A 22,322-nucleotide genomic window follows, 5' to 3' on the forward strand; every position below is an offset into this window, starting at 1 on the left:
TCATACAGAGTGAAGTTAAGTCAGAAAGAGAAAAATACTGTATGTTAACACATATATATGGAATCTAAAAAAAAAAAAAGATTCTGATGAACCTAGGGGCAGGACAGGAATAAAGATGCAGATGTAGAGAATGGACTTGAGGATATGGGGAGGGGTAAGGGTAAACTAGGACGAAGTGAGAGAGTAGCACTGACATATATACACTACCAAATGTAAAACAGATAGGTAGTGGGAAGCAGCTGCATAGCACAGGGAGATCAGCTCAGTGCTTTGTGACCACCTAGAGGTGGGATAGGGAGGGTGGGAGGGAGATGCAAGAGGGAGTAAATATGGGGATATATGTATACATATGGCTGATTCACTTTGTTATACAGCAGAAACACAACTCAGTAAAGCAATTATACTCCAATAAAAATCTTAAAAGGGGGGGGCAGAAGAACTGAATAGACATTTTTCCAAAAAAGATATACAGATGGCCAACAGGCACATGAAAGGATGCTTATTATTGCTAATCATTAGAAAAATACAAATCAAAACCACGAGATATCACCTCACACCTGTCAGAATGACTACCATCAAAAAGAACACAAATAACAAATATTGACAAGGGTGTAGAGAAAAGGGAATCCTAGTACACTGTTGGTGGGAATGTAAACTGGTAGAGCCACTGTGAAAAACAGTACAGCGGTTTCTCGAAAAACTAAAACTACCATATATGATTCAACAATTCCATTCCTGGGTATATATGCAAAGAAAACAAAAACACTAATTCAAAAAGGTAAATGCACCCTAATGTTCACAGTAGCATTATTTACAATTGCCAAGATACGGAAGCAACCCAGGTGTCCATCAATGGATGAATGGATAAAGAAGTGTTTTACATACATACATATATATATATATATATATATATATATATATATATATATATATATATATATATAAATGGAATACTCAGCCACAAAAAGGAATGGAATATTGCCATTTGCAACAACATGTATGGACCTGGAGGGTATTATGTTTAGTGAAATAACTCACACGAAGAAAGACAAATACTGTATGTTATCATTTATTTGTGGAATCTAAAACATAAATAAATGAATATAACAGGAAGAAGACTCATAGGTACAGAGAACTAGTGGTTACCAACGGGGAGAGGGTAGCAGGGAGTGGCAAGATAGGGATAGGAGTAGGGGATTAAGAGGTGCAAATTACTTTGTATAAAATAAGCCACAAGGATATATTGTGCAGCACAGGGAATACAGCCAGTATTTCATAACTTTAAATGGAGTATAATCTATAAAAAATTTTGAATCACTATGTTTTATACCTGAAGCTAATATTGTAAATCAACTATACATCAATGAAAATTAATTAATTAAAAAAAATAAAGTTGGGGTCTTTCTGGATGTAGTGTGTATTTTTATCCAACAACTGACTTTTGATGCTGTCTGAACCTTGAGCTGATCTTGCAAGGAACAATAACAAATGACAAGGATTCATTTTATCATCCTGACCAGGCTTTTCCACTAACAAATAGTCCTCTTGCTTCCTCCTCCTTGACCCTCTAATAGCTTTTTGATTCCTGCCTACCAGTTCTGAGAGTCACTGGATATCCTTCCAATAAATTCCTTTTCCTTAAGTTAGTCAGATGGTATATGTTGCTTGCAACATAGGGTCCTGATATAATGAAGTAAACAGAAATGGAAAAATATGGAAAAATTTCTTTTAAGATGTTTTACTGGAAGTCCGTCTTTTTTTTTTAAATAAGTCATTATCTTGGTGTTTTAGAACCTGAAAAAAATTTTTTTTAATTTATTTTTATTTTTGGCCGTGTTGGGTCTTCGATGCTGAACGTGGGCTTTCTCTAGTTGCAGCGAGCAGGGGCTACACTACGTTGTGGTGCGCGGGCTTCTCAATGCAGTGGCTTCTCGTTGCAGAGCACGGGCTCTAGGCACACAGGCTTCAGTAGCTGTGGCACACGGGTTCAGTAGTTGTGGCTCGTGGGCTCTAGAGCTCATGCTCCGTAGTTGTGGTGCAGGGACTTAGTTGCTCCGCAGCATGTGGGATCTTCCCAGACCAGGGCTCGAACCCATGTCTTCTGCACTGGCAGGTGGATTCTTAACCACTGTGCCACCAGGGAAGTCCAAGTCTATCTTATCTTTTCAAAGACCCCACTTTTGGTACTGGATATTGTTGTGGACTGCACGTTTGTGCCCCCCAAATCCCACCAAATTCATTTATTGAAACTAACTCCCCACAGGATGGTATTAGGAGGTGGGGCCTTTGGGAGGTAATTAGGTTATGCATGGTAAAGCCCCCAAGGTGGGATTAGAATTTTTCTAAGAGGAAGAGAGCTAGCCCTCTCTCTCCCCACCCAAGTAGGATACAATGAGAAGACAGCTATCTTCACTAGAACCCAACCATGCGGGCACCCTATTCTTGGACTTCCAGCTTTCAAAACTGTGAGAAAACCAAATTTCAAGAATGGCAGGGCCACCACTGGGCTTCAGGAACTAGAGGAATGTCATCAGTAGCATCAGTGTCAGCCTTATTCTTTCCCACTGAGTTTGGCTAAACCCTGGCTGCCAGCATCTCCTGGGCTTGTATCTTCCCAGCTTAATTTACCTTAATTTCAACTTGAAAAATCCTGGGAAGGGACTGGCCTAATTTAAGTCATGTCTCTATTCCTGTTGAAATCACTGTGGCCAGAAAAGATAAGAAACTAGAATTGGCCCAGCTTTGGTTAGGTACTTATCCTCAATCACTCTGCTAATGAAGCAGGATAGTTTATATCTGGATTCTATGTTAGACTGGAGAGAAAAATTTCCCAAGAAAGAGGAGTGCTAGTCCAAAATAAACAGAGTTCCGGAAGAAGTATCTTAAAGATATATATCTATATTATATATAGATATAATGTCTTACAGATATTTACATGTAAAGGGTCTACTATATGTTTCTTAGTCATAAGACAGAAAGATCTGGAAGAAGCTATCCAAATTTGATGATGGGATGGGGGAGGGGGGACGACTTGGGAGGTGGAGAGAAAAGCCCTTTAGAGCCAAGGTTAGGGGGAAAGGAGGAGGTTGGGTGAGGAAGGCAGGAAGTGAAAATAGGTTCATATGACAACCGCTCTGGAAGGAATACTTAAGCCATGGGATTTGTGTATATGTATGTGTGTATATCTTACACCTCCCCCCATATTAATCTAAACACTTCAGATAATTTAAATTAGAGCAGCATTTGGCATTTCCAATAAAAGGTTTTTGAGTAGTAAAAAAATGTTAAGACTTCTAGAAACATTATTAAATCATTTACTCAGTAACAACAATCAGCAGATAACAGGAACACACTGCAGATACTCATTTCCCATTTGGCCTGAATAAGCAGTTTTGCTACACAATGCTATCCTAATGTAGGTTTTTCTGTGGCCAGGGAAAACAGTATTTAAAATAGTCCATCTTTCTAAAATTGAAGTGACTATTCTAAACAGGTATTTAGAAAGGAAGTGGGAACAATTAAGGCTTAATTACTATGAAAAAACAAAACAGCACAATTACAAAAGAACATTTAAATAGGAAAATAAGGAAACTATACATTAAAAAATTATACATGTACACACTGTATCAAAATACCTTTTCTATTTTGGTAACCAAATTTTGGAGATTAAAAACAAACTAGTTCAAGCATTTCTAAACATAAAAACTTCAGGTTTATATTTATTAAAAACAAGATAATATCAGTTTTGTTGAAGTAATCATATATACACCATGATAAATATTTGGAATTGTGAAAATGGAAATAGTGAATAGCTTTAAATTTCCTGAATATTTTCATGGCTTAAATAATTAAACTTTTTTGTTGTTTTTTTTAAAATAAGTTTACTTAGTTTTAAACTCAGGCCAGTGTGCTTTTCTTAAAAGACAAAATACTTATTAAAAACGGTAAGTATTAAGGTTTGCACGAGCTAAAAAATAACATTTACATTTGCCTAGATGTAACAATTTAAAAACATACAAATTCAAGATATAGTAGGAAAATATGTAAAAAACCACATAAAGAACCATAGCCCATTAAAAAATATAAATGCACCTTCTATATATCGAAAACTAAATATTCTGATTTAAAAGTAGCTTCTGTAAAATGTCAAAGTAGTAGGCATTGTTTGCTTTCCTAATATAATGAATAAATAAGAACTATTTCTATCTCAAACAGTACTATCAGTATTTCTTAGCAAAAATGTAGTATATACATATACATGAAAAGGCAGGCATTGATACAGGATGTTCTGCATCCAAGTTTTCGGGTTTGAGTTCCATTAAAATGTGTTCTACAACTTATAAGGACAATGCACACAAAAGTAAAAAGATGAGGTAAACGTCTTACACTTTTAAGCATTACTTGAAACTTAATACTTAGATATTCCCAATGCCTAGGCTCTAGAACGATGCTTAAAAAGTCCTCCATAATGATGATGATATGACACGTATCTGAAGCACATAACGAGCAGCAGGTTTCTTGGTCTTCTGAGTAGGCAATGATGTTCTTCCCTGTTATTACAAAGCAATCGTGACTAAGTTTTGTCAAGAATATTGCTTCAGTGTGGGTTTACATGAGGCACCAAGCTACAGTAAGAGCAGCTACAATGCCATTCAAAATTGCCATACTATAGCCCATGTGGAAAGAATGTCCAGTCAGTTTCCTAGGGGGAGAAAAAAACAAACGAAAAAAGGAAAATGTAATTTGGTATAACAAAAACACCATCAGTTTTTATCAAATATGCTTACAATCTGGAAACATGTTTCCCAAATATCTTTTATACATTAATATACAAGTTAAAGAAGAGTATTAGACATCTTCAGAATTAGTAATAGATCTGTCAAATATAAGTCTTGGTTATCAAATGTAATTTTTTCAATTTCATTACTTAGAGCAAAATGCTCAGTTTGATCCCTATAACTTCTTTACTGTGCCTCATAATCACATGCGTGTACCATCACCTAATCCTAAGGTACATATCTTGTTACATTACAAGCATGTTCTTTCATTTAAATTAGCATTGTGTTTCCCCACTCTCTTGTTCTCACTTATAACTTAAAATACATATTATTTCAAGTATTTGTCCTGTTTGTACCATTTTTTTAGATTACATGAAGGAATTCTACTTTTTCTTTGAGCACTAAAAACAGCACTTGTCCATATGTGAGTCATAAATCAGATTATGTCTTTTATAGACATTTCAGTTCTCAATAGGTTACTTAAGTGGCTTTCAATGAGTTCCTAGGTGTCAGCAAAGACACTGTTTAATGGTTACTATGAGAGCCAAATAGCTCATGTGACATTTGTTCCCTCTATCAAGCAGCAATTTTACTTATTTTACTACATTTTCTTAACACTCCTTGCACTAATTGTATTGCAATAATACTCTTTGCTTATCCTAATAAGAATGAGACATACTAAAAAGAATAGAAGGTAGGGTCCAACTGGTGTCAGAGACAGAAAAGAATCTTCTCACGGGAGCAATCCAAATCAAGGACATATGAGGAGGTACACACCAGCAGTACTAAGAATGGAAAGTCCTAAGTAATAAGGGCCCTGGGCTGAGAGGGTTATCATTCTCCTTGTCCTCTTCTTTCCTAAGCACAGATCAAAGCCAGGGAAGTACTTAGATCAACATTAACATCCGAAGACACCTCATTATAATGACTTCCAGTCCAGTAAGATCAGTGGCAGAGAGTATAGAAGATACTCTCTTTGAAGAACAACCCCGTTGCATTCACCTGAGACTATAGAAGACCCTGACGTATCCTGATGGCCCCCTGTTTTGGTCCATGGGAGTTATTATTTACTCTCTCCACTCAATCTTACTCAACTGGGACTAGTTTAAGATGCTTCTCATGTGCCATTAAGGGCTAATCTACCTAGCTGTATTACCTACTGTACGGTAAAATAAAATAGATACACTAAATGCTTTGCTCCTTTTAAAAAAAGAATTCCTCCAAAAATTGATTAGGAAAAAGAAATCTAATCATAACTATCAGCATTATCATTCACTGTAAAAAAAAAAAATACTACTGACCTGAGAACATTTAAATTCATACTAACAAAGTTAATCATGGAACAGAATTTCAGGAGTTAATTGTTCTCTTCTACTAGTTTGAGAACCTGCATTCCCACAAAAATAGAAGAATCTCTAAAGTACAGTTTACTGAACTTTAGGAAATTATAATAACTACAATGTTGATATAATTGAACTTTACTGAGATATACAAGTTCAAATGCTTAGTGACCGTCACAAACCAGGCACAACAAGGAAATCTAATGGCAATGAAGAAATACTCCAGAGCAGTGATTCTTAGTCTTTCTACCATCTCAAACACACCATACTCCCACGGGGAACGTTGTAGCCATTGTCACACATGTACTGCCAGGCAAGGGACTAAAAATCTGACAAATTGCTTGATTTAAAGCTCCTTTTCAAACACCCACCGTGATTTTTCTCCCGAGGAAGATACAGAGAACCCCTGGTAAGTCTTCCCTCCTATGCCTCTTGTGATCTTTGAAGTCCTGTAAAAAGCTGAAGGTATCTTGATTCCCCTTTGTCAAAGCCTTTCATTTATTTCTTGTAGAGGGCACATTTTGAATTGAAAAATTATGACTAAGTATGGTGCCTATTTTACTCAATCTCTCTTTATATATATGCATTTTACTTTTTAAAGTATACACACTAGGGCTTCCCTGGTGGCGCAGTGGTTGAGAGTCCGCCTGCTGATGCAGGGGACACGGGTTTGTGCCCCGGTCCGGAAAGATCCCACATGCCGTGGAGCGACTGGGCCCGTGAGCCATGGCCGCTGAGCCTGCGCGTCCGGAGCCTGTGCTCCGCAACGGGAGAGGCCACAACAGTGAGAAGCCCACGTACCGCAAAAAAAATAAAAAATAAAAAAAATAAAATATACACAGTAAAGTGCAAATGCCTAACATATATACAGATCAATGAATCTTTATTATGGTATACCCTCATGTACCTACCATCCAGATCAAATACAGAACATTTCTAGCACCAGAGAAAGCTCCTTTGTTCCTCTCCCCTGTCAATATCCACCTTCCCTCACTCAAACCCTCAGATAACTACCACACTGTCTGCTATCATGATGACTTGTTTCACCTGCTGTTGAAACTCCATTTACATGGCATCATGATGTATTCTTTTGTGTCTGCATTCTTTCTCTCAAGTAGTGTTTGTGAAATTCATCCATGGTGCTGTAGTAGCACTGGTGTGTTCTTCTGTATTACAGTTTAGTACTCCATTGTATAAAAATACCAAAATTTATTTATCCATTCTACTACTGGGAATTCAGGTTGTTTCCAATTTGGCGCTCCTATAAAGAGAGCTACTATGAACATGATACTATGTACACACCTGTGGTGGGTGGTAAGCATCTGCACTCATTCCTCTTGGGAAGTCCTAGGAATGCAATTGCTGGGTTATAAGGTAGATGTATGATAAATGTGGCTTTAGTAGAAAGCATCAAACATTTCCCCCAAATAGTTGATTACTTTACACTTCTACCAACAACATATGAGAGTTTCAGTTGCTCCACAGTGTCACCAACATTTAGTACTGTCAGTCTTTTTTAATTTTAATAGACCTACAGATTTTGTTGTTGTGGTTTTAACAGTTATTTTTCTCATAACTAATGTATTTATTGCCCAATTATTATTTCATATATAAATGTGACTGAGAAAATAAATTCATGATGAAATTCTTTCCAAGTCATTCTCTCCTTATACCTAAAACATATTGTACAGATTAATTTCCCTAAAATACCCCTTTGCTCAAAATGCTTTTTTGTCAACTGGATATAAAATACAAGTGAGCAGAGCAAATAACAGAGTTAACAAGGTCAACTTTCCTTGATGTCAATTTTCAAAGATGTGGCAATGGACTAGCAAATGAGATACTGTGGTATAAAGGGAAAAGGACAAAACCAGGAGAAGTGAACTTACACACTTAAGATTTCATGGTTATCAAGTAAAGGACTGGATCAGATAAACTTAAGATCCCTTACAGTTTTAAATTTCTATGACTATTCAAGTAGCAAAGACAGAATAAGTAAAAACACTTGAATGAGATTATGTAGTCTTTTTCCTACCTATTAAAATTGGTTAATTCATCAACATTACCTGTGCTTAAACTGAAACAATGATGTAGGGAGTATAACTATCAATACATAAATATTTTAGTCCCAAAGAATCAATCCAGGAGACACACAAATATAATGAAAATTAATATATGACCTCACTTAACATACTAATCCAAAATTTTAAGACCTGACTATTCAGTTGACCATTTAAAAATAGGTAGAAAAATACACAGAGAACTCAATGACAAAACCAGAATGTTTCCCAAAGTAAATGTTAGGATTCTTAAATATGGATTTTATTATCCTGAGATAAAGTTCTAGTCCACTGCAGTACATTTCTGAAATCAATATGGAAATGGGAGATATTGCTCAATAAGAAAAAATTACTAGAGAAAACATGGTTACAAAGAAAGGCTCATTATAATAGAACTATTTCCATATCCTAAAAGATTAGTTATAAAAAGGTACTATTTTGTTTTGGTTCTAAAGAATTCCCTTCTAAGAATAAAGAATCCTACAAAAAAGTACTCATGTGGTTCCTATTAGTGGTTAAGAGTTCGAGCTCTGTAGCTAAACAGAGATGGTTTGAGGGCCAAGCTTTGCCACTTACAAGGGGTATGAAGCCAGAATTATTTGACCTCTGAGCCTCAATTTCCCAAAATGGAAATGAAAATAAAATCTACCCTTATAAAGTTTTTATGAGAATCATGTGTCTGGCACATACCAAATGATCAATAAACGTTAGCCACTATCTAGTACAGAAAAGAAAGCTTCGCTACAGATGAGATTTTAAAAAATTCTTTTCATCTTCTACTTCAACTCTTCCTTCCTTCTAAGTAAAACACCTAAATCCAGACCCATCCCCAATCCAAAACAGAGAAAAAAACAATAACATACAAGCAGACTCAGGAGGTGGAGGGAAGAATGAGACTGAAGAATTACAGGTTTGTGTGCATTTCTGCTTGGTATTACCCTCTTCCTATGAGTTCTTAATCACTCCTCCCTTTATAATTCACTAGAGAACTCAGACTTCCACTATTTATATCTAGATTTTGTAGTCTGGAAATGTACTTTCTAGCAATATATTTATATTTAACAGAAACTTGTAAAGTGAATAAATCATCATATACCTTAATTATTTTCATTTATTCAGGAATGGAATACATTTCAAATTTAAGATTCAAATTAATTCAATGATTCTGGCAATTTAAGTGACTATGCTCTTACTTTTGAACCACAAATAAAAGCACTGAATAAGCCACTGTCAAAAGTTTCATATAAATTACCTTTGTTTATTTAAGAGAGAGACCAAACAGATTAGCAGCTTTTTTTTCATTTCATGTTGTTTATTGTTTTTACTCTAGCCTTGGTTTGGCTGACTCCAAACTGAATCTCTGTACTACATACTAGACTCCACGTTCTTGAAATCTTCATTCCTTACCATATTAATTCCTGTATTTCCTTTCCCTCACATATATTCCCACATTTCAGACATGTTTTTATGACAGAACTCCTGCAATTTAATACAGTAGCATCACTGCCAACTGATTTTGCTCTAAGCAGAAAGCTCTCTGCTTGTCAGAATAGGAAATTATATTAAAGTCCTACATTAAGAACCAGCTGGCTATTTGTTTCTGTGTCTGACTGACTCAGTAGGAGACAGGATGAACTAGCTGGTACTAATCTATTCCTTCTTCACACATCTGAGCTGCCTTTTATTTCTCATTCTATACCTAGCCAAGAAATCTCTAATTCCTAAAGAATTTTAAGCTGTGTGAGCTTGGTTGGAGTAACTATCAGTTCTTTATCTGGATTCAAAAGTTCTTAAGCCAAACCCAAAATCTGAAAGAAAATACTAAACCTCACCATATTTCAATCACTTACCAAGCATTTTTTATGTTTCTTTCAGAAACACAAAATGATACAACAAATTACTTACAGAAATTGCTGGGGAACTGTGTGTATTCCAAATAACTTTACCAGTGTTATTTAAGAAATAAGGGTTAGAATTTCAAAGAGAAAGCCTTCTTCACTGAGGAAATGCTATATCTCTCATTTAGAAAAAAACATATATTACATTCACCCTTTATACTCTAAAGTTCTTTATTTTATAATTTTCTTAACTTTCTTTCCATTATTTTACTTCACCAAAATTTACAGTATGAATTTCCTATATCAGGCATTATATATGGGAGACAGAGAAGTAAGCAAGAATCAATGTTGTCCTCAAAGATGTGTCTAGTCACACAGTGTGCTAAGTAAAGTTCTGTAGACAGCATTACCTGGAAGACAAAAGAGCCATTCGATTTGTAGAAGGGGAGAGATTTTAAAGAAGAGTCAACACCTGAGCTAAAACTGAGTATGACTAATTTAGAGTTCTAAACAAATACAATATATGCAGAAGCAACACACAATGGAGAATGCAGGAAATCGTTAATAGTTTGGTATGGTGAGAGTGAAAGACTTGGAAAGCTAACTTTCATTCCACAGGGTGTTTAAACATGGCTCTATTATTTACAGGACTACTTTAGCCTACCTGGAAATCTAATTCCCCGTCTTTAAAATAAGGTTAATAATTCCTCTCTTTAGTGTTCCTGTGAAGACTAAATGAGTTACTATTAACAAGCACTTGTTGCAGTGCCTCCCATTTACTGAGCACACGATCATAAACACAATAAATGTCAACCATTATTTTTTATCCTTGACTGGCTGGAGTTACTGGGGGAGAAGGAAGAACTGAAGGTGATGCCAGGTTTCTCATTTGAGTTACTGGCTGGATGAAACACCGTTCACCATGATAGGGAACCCAAGAGAAGGTACAGGTCGGTGGGAAGTGGGAAATAATGAAGTCAATTTAAGATGTGCTAAACTGCAAATACCTGTGGGACACTGAAGTAAAAACTCCCAGTAAGCAACAGGAAATACAAATGAAAACCAAAAGGAAGATTCTCAGGACAGAGGCTCAAGACAGGCTAGACAGACTAAGAAATTTTTGGCCAGACTTCTGCTACTCAAAGTAGTAGCTTATGAAACAGGATTCCACAAGTGAGAAATAGTGATCAGAAAGCTGGACAGGAGGGAGTGATGCCAGAGAAATTAAGAAAGAAAGGCATTTCGAAAAGGAATGATAAACCGTTTCAAATAATGGATTGAAAATGAAAGTTAAATTTTGTAATTAAGAGTTCTGCAGGCAATTCAAGGAGAAAAATTGTAGTGTAGGAGTGAACACACGACACATGTGGTAGCACCTACAGTCACTGTGAAACAGGGACTATCTCTTCTCTAGTCTTATAAGATATTTAGCTATGGAGAGATCTGGGCATGAGGATTTTTTTCTCTAACATAGGAGAAACTTGAATGTTTAAAAAATATCCTAACAAGAATATTGGATATAAAAGGAAAGGCTGAAGGTATATGAAAAGGGGAGGTGCGGTGGGAAGGGGGGGCGGTGGATCTACAACAAAGGAAGTAAAATTGGGAGAAGAACACTTTATTCTGAGATAAAAGGAATGGGTGGTATGATGAAAGTGGATGTAAATTTAAGTTCGTAATCATGAAAGGGGGAGGGAAGAAGCAGGAAGTACTCTCATGATGACCTTTCATGAAACTGGAAGTGAAGTCCACTGAAAACTAAAATGCAAAGTGAAGATTTGGAATAGCTACAGAAAAAAATGGGAAAGGGATGTAAGACAGACGGATGGATGATTGATAGTTCTAGCTAATACGATTCTAGTTCAAACTACAAAGGTTGTGAACTCTAGTTACTCAGATCTTACTTTGGATGATTCAGCTCTGCCTCTTGATCCATTTTATATGGAACATCACAGCCCTTGGCCTACTTTAGAATGGATTTGAGGTCTTCTGCTTTTACAACATTTCGTTAGTTCCAGGCTCTCTCCTACCTGACCTTTCTTTGACCTCTATAACTTTGCAATTTTACAGGGCAGGCACTTCATCCTTCCTTCTCTGTACAAGGCCTGGTAAAAGGAAGCTAGTTTTACTTATAGTTCCTAGTCTATTTCTTAACCCTGAAAAATTCTTCCCATTCTTGGCAAGGAAGTAACTTGTAGACTCGCAATCTAAAAGAAGTGAGTAAAATTAATACAATGGGTTTTTTTAATAACTCATTTATTTTGTTATAATTTTAAACATCCTCAAATTGTAAGCTTTCCTGTTCGTTCAAACAGCCTTTAGCCGACCTTTCATCACTACTTCATCATCATCATTTATTCATTAAAACTCAGATATTCAGGAAAAGTTATTATGTTCACCATTTAGGTGTGCAGTAATTATTATAAATTAGTATAAATTAGTGTAAAATGAGATTTTTAGAAATGTGTGTTACATCCTAACAACTATAAAACTAACCTGAACAAACAAGCCCACTCCATCTTACACTGAATATATATAAACATATATATACTTTTTAACCAAAAATTAGAAATTTTTTATAAGCAATATCTAATTTCAGAGTCATCTCCTAAAGGAGGGCTTGGCAAGCTAAGGTACACCTATTCTGCCACCTATTTCTTTTTATTGGAACATAGTCTCACTCATTCCTTTAAGTATTGTCTTTGGCTGCTTTGGTGCTACAATGGCAGAGTTGAAGAGTTGTAACAGGGACCACATGGCCCACAAAGCCAAAAATACCACTTGGACCCTTACAGAAAAAGTTTGCCAAGTTTTGTCCTAAAGCCTTCCTCTTCAAAGTGTACTCCAGAGATCAGCAATATATTGGCATTGCCTGGGACTTTCTTAGAAATTCAGAATCTCAGACCACACGCCAGACATGCTGAATCAGAATCTCTCTTCAGCTAGAACTTCTGGTGATTCTAAGATCCTCAAAGTGAATACTACCACTATCTGGAAATATATAAATTAGCAAAGAGATTTCCCAGGAGATCATCACTTGAAAAATCTATCCCAATTGCTTTCTACATGAAAATTTCAAAAACTACTATAGTTTTAAACAAAAAAAATATATAAGTTGAACAAATACTTTAAAAACTTGTTTGTTTCATTGTATCATCATGTTCCCATACAGATTTTGACTTCTTTAAAATGTTATATGACAGATAACTCAAATAAGAAATCAGGTAAGACTATGAAGGAATTAAAAAAAAAAAATTCCCCCATTTGTCCCTCTCTTCTTTTTGTATATATTTACCTTGCTAGGACAGTTGGCTACACATTGGATGTATTGTATAAGTGTGTATGCATATATACATTTGTATTTCTTTTTTTTTTTTAATACATTTGTATTTCAAAGTAACCTGTCAGGATAAAATACAGCAAAATATTTTTTTAGAATCAAGTACCAGAGAATAAGACTAAAACTATCATGTTAGCTAGTTTACCAGATTTTAAGGTATAGTTATATTTGGGTGGAGTGATGTATTTCAAATGCATATACCACACAAACCATATACACACATACATGTGTGTGTGTGTATATATACATATATACACACACACAGTCATAAGCTTTTAGTAATCAAGACTACAAATATAGAATTATTTTAAAAATATGTGTGATATGATTATACTATTATAAAAACAGAAATATTTGCATGTGTATAGATTTTTTAAAAATCTGAGGTATAATTCCCAGTCTGTTAACACTAGTTAGTTCAGAGTTATTTGAAATCAGATTTTGCAGCCTTTAACTTTCTGAGTTATATAATTCTGTGATGCATGTATTAATTCTGTAATCATTAAAAAAAAACCAGTAAGGGGAAATTTTAAATCAGTCACTGTCCTAGCAAATAAATTTCTCAATTATTATTTAAAATAGAAAATGCTATTAAAATATAAAGTCGTGGGCTTCCCTGGTGGTGCAGTGGTTGAGAGTCCACCTGCCGATGCAGGGGACACGGGTTCGTGCCCCGGTCCGGGAAGATACCACATGCCGCAGAGCAGCTAGGCCCATGGGCCACGACCGCTGAGCCTGCGCGTCCGGAGCCTGTGCTCCGCAACGGGAGAGGCCACAACAGTGAAAGGCCCGCGTACCGCAAAAAAAATATATATATATATATATAGATATAGATATATATATAAAGTTGTGAGAAAAATGACTACTGGCTTCAAGGTTTCATGATAAATCTGAGGTAAAGACTATCTGGAGAAACATATACTTAGAAGATGTAAAAAGTGAGGAAAAAAGTATAAAATGTATATACACTTAATGTTGAGCTATAATGTATCATTCTTAATACCTAGAAACTGATGTTGAACATTTTAAGCATTTACTCCATTGCCTCATTAGCCCTGTAATTAGGCTAATGATGTGCATTATGAATAAGTATCAGTTATAAAGTAGCCACCATTTTAATGGAGCAAGTTGATTTATCAATCTACACAATATGTTATAATGGAATTCAAAATTTCAGCTTTAAGGATTATCTCATTTTTATTTTGTTTTCCCCATATACTCCTTTATTATCCTTTTAATGTCCATGGGATCTGTAGTGATGTCCCCTCTTTAATTTCTTTTTTTTTTAATTTTTATTGGAGTATAGTTGCTTTACAATATAAAGTGTGTTAGTTTCTACTGTACAGCAAAGTGAATCAGCAATACGTATACATATATCCCTTCTCTTTTGATTTCCTTCCCATTTAGGTCACCACAGAGCACTGAGTAGAGTTCCCTGTTCTATACAGTAGGTTCTCATTAGTTATCTATCTTATACATAGTATCAATAGTGTTTATATGTCAATCCCAATCTCCCAATTCATCCTATCCCCCCTTTCCTCCTTGGTATCCATACGTTTGTTCTCTACATCTGTGTCTCTATTTCTGCTTTGTAAATAAGATTGTCTATACCAGTTTTTTCAGATTCCATATATATGTGTTAATATATGATATTTGTTTTTCTCTTTCTGACTTACTTCACTCTGTATGACAGTCTCTAGGTCCATTCATGTCTCTACAAATGACCCAATTTCATTCCTTTTTATGGCTGAGTAATATTCCATTGTATATATGTACCACATCTTCTTCTTCCATTCGTCTGCTGATGGACATTTAGGTTGTTTCTATGTCCTGGCTATTATACATAGTGCTGCAATTAAGAATGGGGTGCATGTGTCTTTTTGAATTCTGGTTTTCTCTGGGTATATCCCAGTAGTGGGATTGCTGGGTCATATGGCAGTTCTATTTTTAGTTTTTAAAGGAACCTCCATACTGTTCTCCATAGTGACTGTATCAATTTACATTCCCACCAACAATGCATGAAGGGTTTCCTCATTTTTAAAAGGCTTTCTTTACCTTAGCACTAAGTTTCCTCGCTATACTGCCAACGTCTCTGGTCCTACTTCTGCTTCTCAAGCATAAGGTTAGTCTTTATGATCTCTTTAATCCCTTCTGGATCTCAATTCTGCAATAATTATGCCTCCATATATACACTAAAGTCCTTCATCTAGAATTTTACCGACTAGAACTTTTAATTGAATCACAACCCTATGCTTTGCTGGTGTGATATTAACTAACTTAATAACGTACAGGCTCTGAAAGATCCTAACAATGAACAAAGTTCCTTAACATGGAATTAAAATGTATACATTTAAGATATCTCTCATTGTACTACAACTCCCTGAAAATCAGTCAGAGAGAAATAAATGTATATCTGGTTGGATGAAACTGCATACTAACCTACACTCTACTTTACTTATATGCAGCAGTCTACTTGGTTGCAAATTGAATTATGTCAGACATGTTAACTTTATTCACCAGTATATCGAGGTAGCAAAATGCCTTAGGATATCTATCTGTCCTGGACACTACCTTGGTTAGACAAAGTCCTTATTCATTAGAAAGTTAGGCCAAACAGTACAAAAAGTACAAGAAAAATGGGATTCCCAAGCCTTTAGATTTCATGAGTCAGTTTAAAAATGATTTTTTTTTTTTAAAAAGGAAGTAACTGACTCCATGTTTTGTTGTCAAACTTGTTTTGCCAGGAACAGGTTTGAAAACCACTACAATCTACTATCAGCATAATTTCATACAAGAAAGAGCATCTTATTATCAAAAGAATAAAAAGGAGAATAACCAAAAGGATAAAGATCTCAAGATAAATAACAATTAGTCAACAAAAGATAATTGGCAACCAGTGGTAGGCCATAGTCAGATATCCAGCTTGAAAAATCTCAATTAAGGAAAGGAAAGAAAAGCTCTGGGACTATATCTGCTTTATCATCTGATGTATCTGTTGCTTTAACTAGTAAAGTTATACTTTTGCCTATGAGGGTAGGCATCATTGTTTTTAACCCATTTTGGAGAGAGGAAATTAAGGCTCAGAGACACCAGCTGACTTTCTCAAAAGCTCTTCTGGCAGTATATGGTATAGCCTGCATTTGGAAGTCAGTTCCTGACTTATAAGCCCTTTTTAATATACCAGGCTGCCTAGTAATTTATAAAGATTGTTGAACACACAGAAAGGGTTCCAAGTTCAACACTGCCACGTGCTATCTCTTATGTATTTCTTATCAGTGCTATTCTGTACATATGGATACCCATGTCTTTTCAGCAGCCCAAACATAACACATTGTAAATTAGCATAAGCAAAAGCCATAGCAAACAGGTGCAAACACTTACTAGCTATATTGCTTTATGAAAATAACAAAGAAACCAAGAATATTTGATGAGTTCTTATAAGATTTTGTTACATCTATTTAAGTCTCCATTCAGAACTTTAATAGAATATATTTTATAAGACACGCATATATTTTAACCTTCACTTCAATAAGCCACAGTTTGGTGCCATCAATACATTCATTAATAGTGACAGCATTACAACTGCTGGCTCCAAACAGTCCCTAGATAATGAAACTTCACGATACTCAAATATCAAGGCCAAGTTCTTGATCTATCTCTTTTGTCAGTAGTTTTTCCTCTCCTACTGCAATTAGCCATCTGATAATCTGTTTCATCAGTCCATGGCAATAAAGAATCTGATCTGACAAAGAGGCAGCCCTCCAAAGTCTGTATGAAAGAGTCATAGCATCAATTTATTGTGCTCAATGTTAAATCTAGTGTGCTTAGAAAAGAAACTTCTAATTTAAATACTAAATCACCCACTTTTCCTGACCTTCAAGACTTATATTACTGCCCAAGAACCCACAACCCCTTTTCTATTATGATTTTACTATTCTGTTTTGTACTGTATTTTAACCCCCAATAATTAAGGCCCCTAATGTCAAGAAGAGCAAGAAGTCAGAGAAGACCCTTTAATAACATAGAAAAATAAACTTAATGTTGAGTAGAAAGGGTATTATTATAATACAGCAATGGCAATCCTAAATCCTGAATCTGCTTCCCTCCTACAACAATAGTAACAACAAACACATTCATATACAAATGTAATGGAGATTTAAATGTTTCAGCATCTGATTACATCCAGAACTTTACACAGAAAATAACACATGAAACAGTATCAGATCACATGTGTTAATTTTTATTCTGTAAAATAGTTACCAAAAAAGAGTTTACCAAAAAGCAATTCGAATGAAAATCAACTGTTCCCATTTCTTTCTTACTTCAAATTTACTTTGCAAATACCAAATACCACTGTAAGAAAATACAATTTAAAAAAAAAGCTGCATAAAAATAAATTTAAACTGAAGTAAAAGCATGTGTTTATTGACATTGAGTGTCCTGGTATTTACCAAATACCATTAGTGGTTGGAAGAAGAAACATAAAGGTGAATAATTCAGAGTGATCTAGACAAAAAGACCAAGAGCATCAGCAGTAGATACCCCTGGTTTGTATATTTACTATGAAACACTGTAGATTGCCAATCAAATTCTATAAATTATATTTTAAGCAGGCTTTAGTGAAGACACTACTCTCTACCTTAGCACATCCCTAGAAATCATGACATAATAACCAAAAATTGTAAAGGTTCCCTGCATTTTGACCATAAGTCCCACATCAAATAAGTCATAAATACAAGCAATAATACATTTAAAAGCAAATACCAAACTTCAAACTTCTCTACCAATATAAAAGTGAATTTATGCTCTTAGTTCTATAAAACGAACATCCAACTATGCCTTCCTATCTGCCTCATTTTAGGAAATACACAGATGTGACCATCTCAGAGGCACTCAAAAGACAAATACTAACTTTGATTTTGAGTCTAATTATAACAAAAATACAGTATTTTGCTTATTTCTGATAATTCAAAATGGCTACTTCAGGGATAATTTTGAGGGTTTTGGTCTCTTTTAAAGCTATCTAAGAAAACTTAAAATGATGTCTACTTTTTCCTTTAACAAGTATTCCTATATCCTTAATAACTTGAAATACAAGCATTGGTTTTTCCTCCTTGGAAATGAGTCTCTGTGGGTATTACCAGCACAAAATAATAGTTCTATCCCTATAATGAAGTAACACCCTTAACTTATTTAAGAATACTGGCCCTTAAAAAAATTGGTCCCTTCCGGGCTTCCATGGTGGCGCAGCGGTTGAGAGTCCGACTGCTGATGCAGCGGACACGGTTCGTGCCCCGGTCTGGGAAGATCCCACATGCCGCGGAGCGGCTGGGCCCGTGAGCCATGGCCACTGAGCCTGCGCGTCCGGAGCCTGTGCTCCACAACGGGAGAGGCCACAACAGTGAGAGGCCCGCGTATCGCAAAAAAAAAAAAAAAAAAAAAAAAAAAATTGGTCCTTGAACTCTGACTCTACATAAAAGTACTATAAGATAGACAAACTTAATGATTTATTTAACTATTTTTCATATCACTTTTTTTGACTCAATTACAAAACTAATGAGCTGTCTACATTGTGCTTTTTGCTAGACCCATCATATATATTATCATTTCCCCAATAAATTTATTTTTAGACTATAAAGTAACATTTTTACCCTAGCCTGGACCTATTATAATCACTGAGTTATTTATTAGCAAGCTGATAATTATAAACCTGCAGCCACATCACTGCACCACTAGATGGGGCTTGTGCACACGTAATGTGAAATGCAAGAGCAGTCATTCTGAAGGGGAGAACTCTGATCACTGAGAGAAAACAGTGAAGGAGAGAACAAAGAGTGAGATTTTAAGAACAGATTTTAATTGCATTTGGCAATATCGCATTGGCAAAAATGTCATAGAGCAAAGGCCCACAGCAAGTGCCTTTAATTGTCAATAAAATGATGCTGTTTCAATTAGTGAAATTCCTCCTGTTGATTCTTTTCATAATAAAAAGGAGGTGGGCAAACAAAAACAATAAACATAGTTAGGTGCTAGCTATGACACATGCAAATTATTTGGCTTTGTGCAAGGTACTTAAATTCCTTGGGACTCAGTTTCTTCATCTGTTAATAAAAATGATAACCCCTAAGGATGACTTAGCAGAGACTCAGTTCTCCCATAATCTTTAATAGGAATGTCTAAGACATCCCTAGCAATCCTAGAGTATTCATTAAAAAGTTGTACTTGTTAGGAAAAACGCAACTTTGGGGCACATCTCCTATCCATACCTATCTTCATCCCCAACCAGGAGGACTTAAATAAAAGTTCTGGTGCTGGGCTTCCCTGGTGGCGCAGTGGTTAAGAATTCACCTGCCAATGCACGGGACACATGTTCGAGCCCTGGTCTGGGAAGATCCCACTTGCCTCGGAGTAACTAAGCCCGTATGCCACAACTACTGAGCCTGTGCTCTAGCGCCCACGAGCCACAGCTACTGAAGCCTGTGCGCCTAGAGCCTGTGCTCTGCAACAAAAGAAGCCATCGCAATGAGAAGCCTGCACACTGCAACGAAGAGTAGCCCCCCATTCACCGCAACTAGAGAAAGCCCACGCCAGCAACGAAGACACAACACAGCCAAAAATAAATAAATAAAATAAATTTATTAAAAACTATAATATATATATTTAATATATATATATTAAAAAAAAAAGTTCTGGTGCTGCCATCGGCCCAGCCTGGAAACAACCCAAAGATTCTTTCAAGCTCTGGGTTCTCTCTGAATGCAGTATCTTTACATGGGTAGGTCACATATTTATATGCATTAACTCCTGGAAACTATAATTAAAGCAGATCACCATAATGTGAAATATTGATTACATATACACTGCTAAATTTGCCTGCTTGGAAATCACTAACAACACCCAATGAGTAAACAGGGAAAACTAATGAGAAGTGAACTAAAGATGTTGATTAAATAGTGTAGGAAAACAGGATAATGAATTATAAAGTAGCAAGAAGTAGGCAGTGCCTATATAGATACTCCAAGGAATCTAAAGTTACTGCCTCTGCCTCTTATTAACACTTTAACAGATTTTCAGAAACAACTAAGAAAATAATTTAAAAGTACAATTGACCCAAATTTTCTTTTCCACAAAGTAACTGCATCCTAATGGAGTTTGCATATTTGACATTGCAGTATAACTTCTAACCCAGAAAAGTTTGCAAAGTGAGCATGACATCCATCTTTCTTAAAATACGCCTTTGAAGCCCATTAAGTACCTGACTGAAAATACAACTTGCAAACTTTTTTAACCATCTTATTTCCTAAAGGTCTGTGCCTATGTAAAAGTGAAAGTTTCTAAGCTGTATCTGTTATGGACTATGTTTGTGTCCGTTTCCTTACCACCAAATTCATGTCAAAACCTATTCCCCAATGTGATGGTATTAGAATTTGGGGCCTTTGGAAGGTAATTAGGATTAGATGAAGTCATGAGAGTGAAGCCCTCATGAATGGGATTTGGGATGAGTGCTGTTATAAGAGTCACAAGAGAGCTTGCTTCCTCTCTCTGCTCTCTGCCTTGTTAGGATACAACAAGGTGGAGGCCATGTGCAACACAGAAGATGGACCTCACCGGAAACTGACCATGCTGGCAGCCTGATCTTAGAATTCCAGTCTCCAGACTGTGAGAAATAAATTTCTGTTGTTTATAAGCCACCCAGCTTATGGTACTTTGTTACAGCAGCCTGAACTAAGATAATACCTAACAAATAGGAAACAGTAAATAAAAAAACTTTTTTAATGAGTACAAAGGGTTTCTTTTTTTTTTTTGCGGTACGCGGGCCTCTCACCGCCGCGGCCCCTCCCACTGCGGAGCACAGGCTCTGGACGCGCAGGCCCAGCGGCTACGGCTCAGGGGCCCAGCCGCTCCGCGGCACGCAGGATCCTCCCGGACTGGGGCACAAACCCGCGTGCCCTGCATCGGCAGACGGACTCCCAACCACTGCGCCACCAGGCAAGACCTCTTCTTTTTTTAAAAAAATTAATTAAATTTATTTTTGGCTGCGTTGGGTCTTCGTTGCTGCACGTAGGCTTTCTCTAGTTGTGGTGAGCGGGGGCTACTCTTCGTTGCGGTGCGCGGGCTTCTCATTGCGGTGACTTCTCTTGTTGTGGAGCACGGGTTCTAGGCACGCGGGCTTCAGTAGTTGTGGCTCGTGGGCTCTATAGCGCAGGCTCAGTAGTTGTACTGCATGGGCTTCATTGCTCCGCGGCATGTGGGAACTTCGCAGACCAGGGCTCGAACCCGTGTCCCCTGCATTGGCAGGTGGATTCTTAACCACTGTGCCACCAGGGAAGCTCCAAAGGTTTTATTTCTTAACTCCCCTAATGAATTATTGATCCAAATTGTGATTTCATTAAATGTCTCATCTAATATTTACTACATATCAATAAAGATTATTATTTTCTTCCCTTGAGGAGTTTATGTTCCTAGGGAAGTACAACTAATTGATAGCCATAGTAAACATGGTCTTCTCAAATTTTTTTCCCACTTCTACTAATTAGTTTTAAAAAATGCCCTTGTATTTTAATCTGCAAAGGAGAACAAACGACTTTTTTTTAACAAACCAGTTAGACCTGATTATTTTATTCTCTTCATGCCTTATATTCATGGAGTTAGAAACGGAATATTTTAAATAATAATCCTAATCTTAAAAAGAAAAAGTAAAGGGCTTCCCTGGTGGCACAGTGGTTGGGAGTCCGCCTGCCAATGCAGGGGACACGGGTTCGTGCCCCGGTCTGGGAAGATCCCACATGCCGTGGAGCAGCTGGGCCTGTGAGCCATGGCCGCTGGGCCTGCGCGTCCGGAGCCTGTGCTCTGCAACAGGAGAGGCCACAACAGTGAGAGGCCCGCATACCGCAAAAAAAAAAAAAAAAAAAGTAAAGAGAAAAGTCTCTTCATTTTATGTCTCAGTTATCTTGCCTTTCTTTAGT

The 22,322-nt window shown here is 36.4% G+C and overlaps 1 protein-coding gene across 2 annotated transcripts in view; it reads right to left on the reverse strand.

The window, feature by feature from the left end:
- Positions 1-1,053: 1,053 nt before the first annotated feature.
- Positions 1,054-22,322, reverse strand: part of ARL6IP6 (ARF like GTPase 6 interacting protein 6) — a 47,296-nt gene continuing 26,027 nt past the window's right edge. The window contains exon 4 of one of the 2 annotated variants that reach the window (XM_060016796.1): positions 1,054-4,702. In XM_060016796.1, coding sequence (XP_059872779.1) covers positions 4,609-4,702 — 94 coding nt within the window. In that variant the 3' untranslated portion in view covers positions 1,054-4,608. Of the gene's footprint in view, positions 4,703-10,020; positions 10,427-22,322 lie in introns of those variants that run through there. The other variant, XM_060016797.1, reaches the window with a different exon arrangement.

This window comes from Delphinus delphis, chromosome 7, assembly GCF_949987515.2.
Source record: "Delphinus delphis chromosome 7, mDelDel1.2, whole genome shotgun sequence".
NCBI lineage: Eukaryota > Metazoa > Chordata > Mammalia > Artiodactyla > Delphinidae > Delphinus > Delphinus delphis.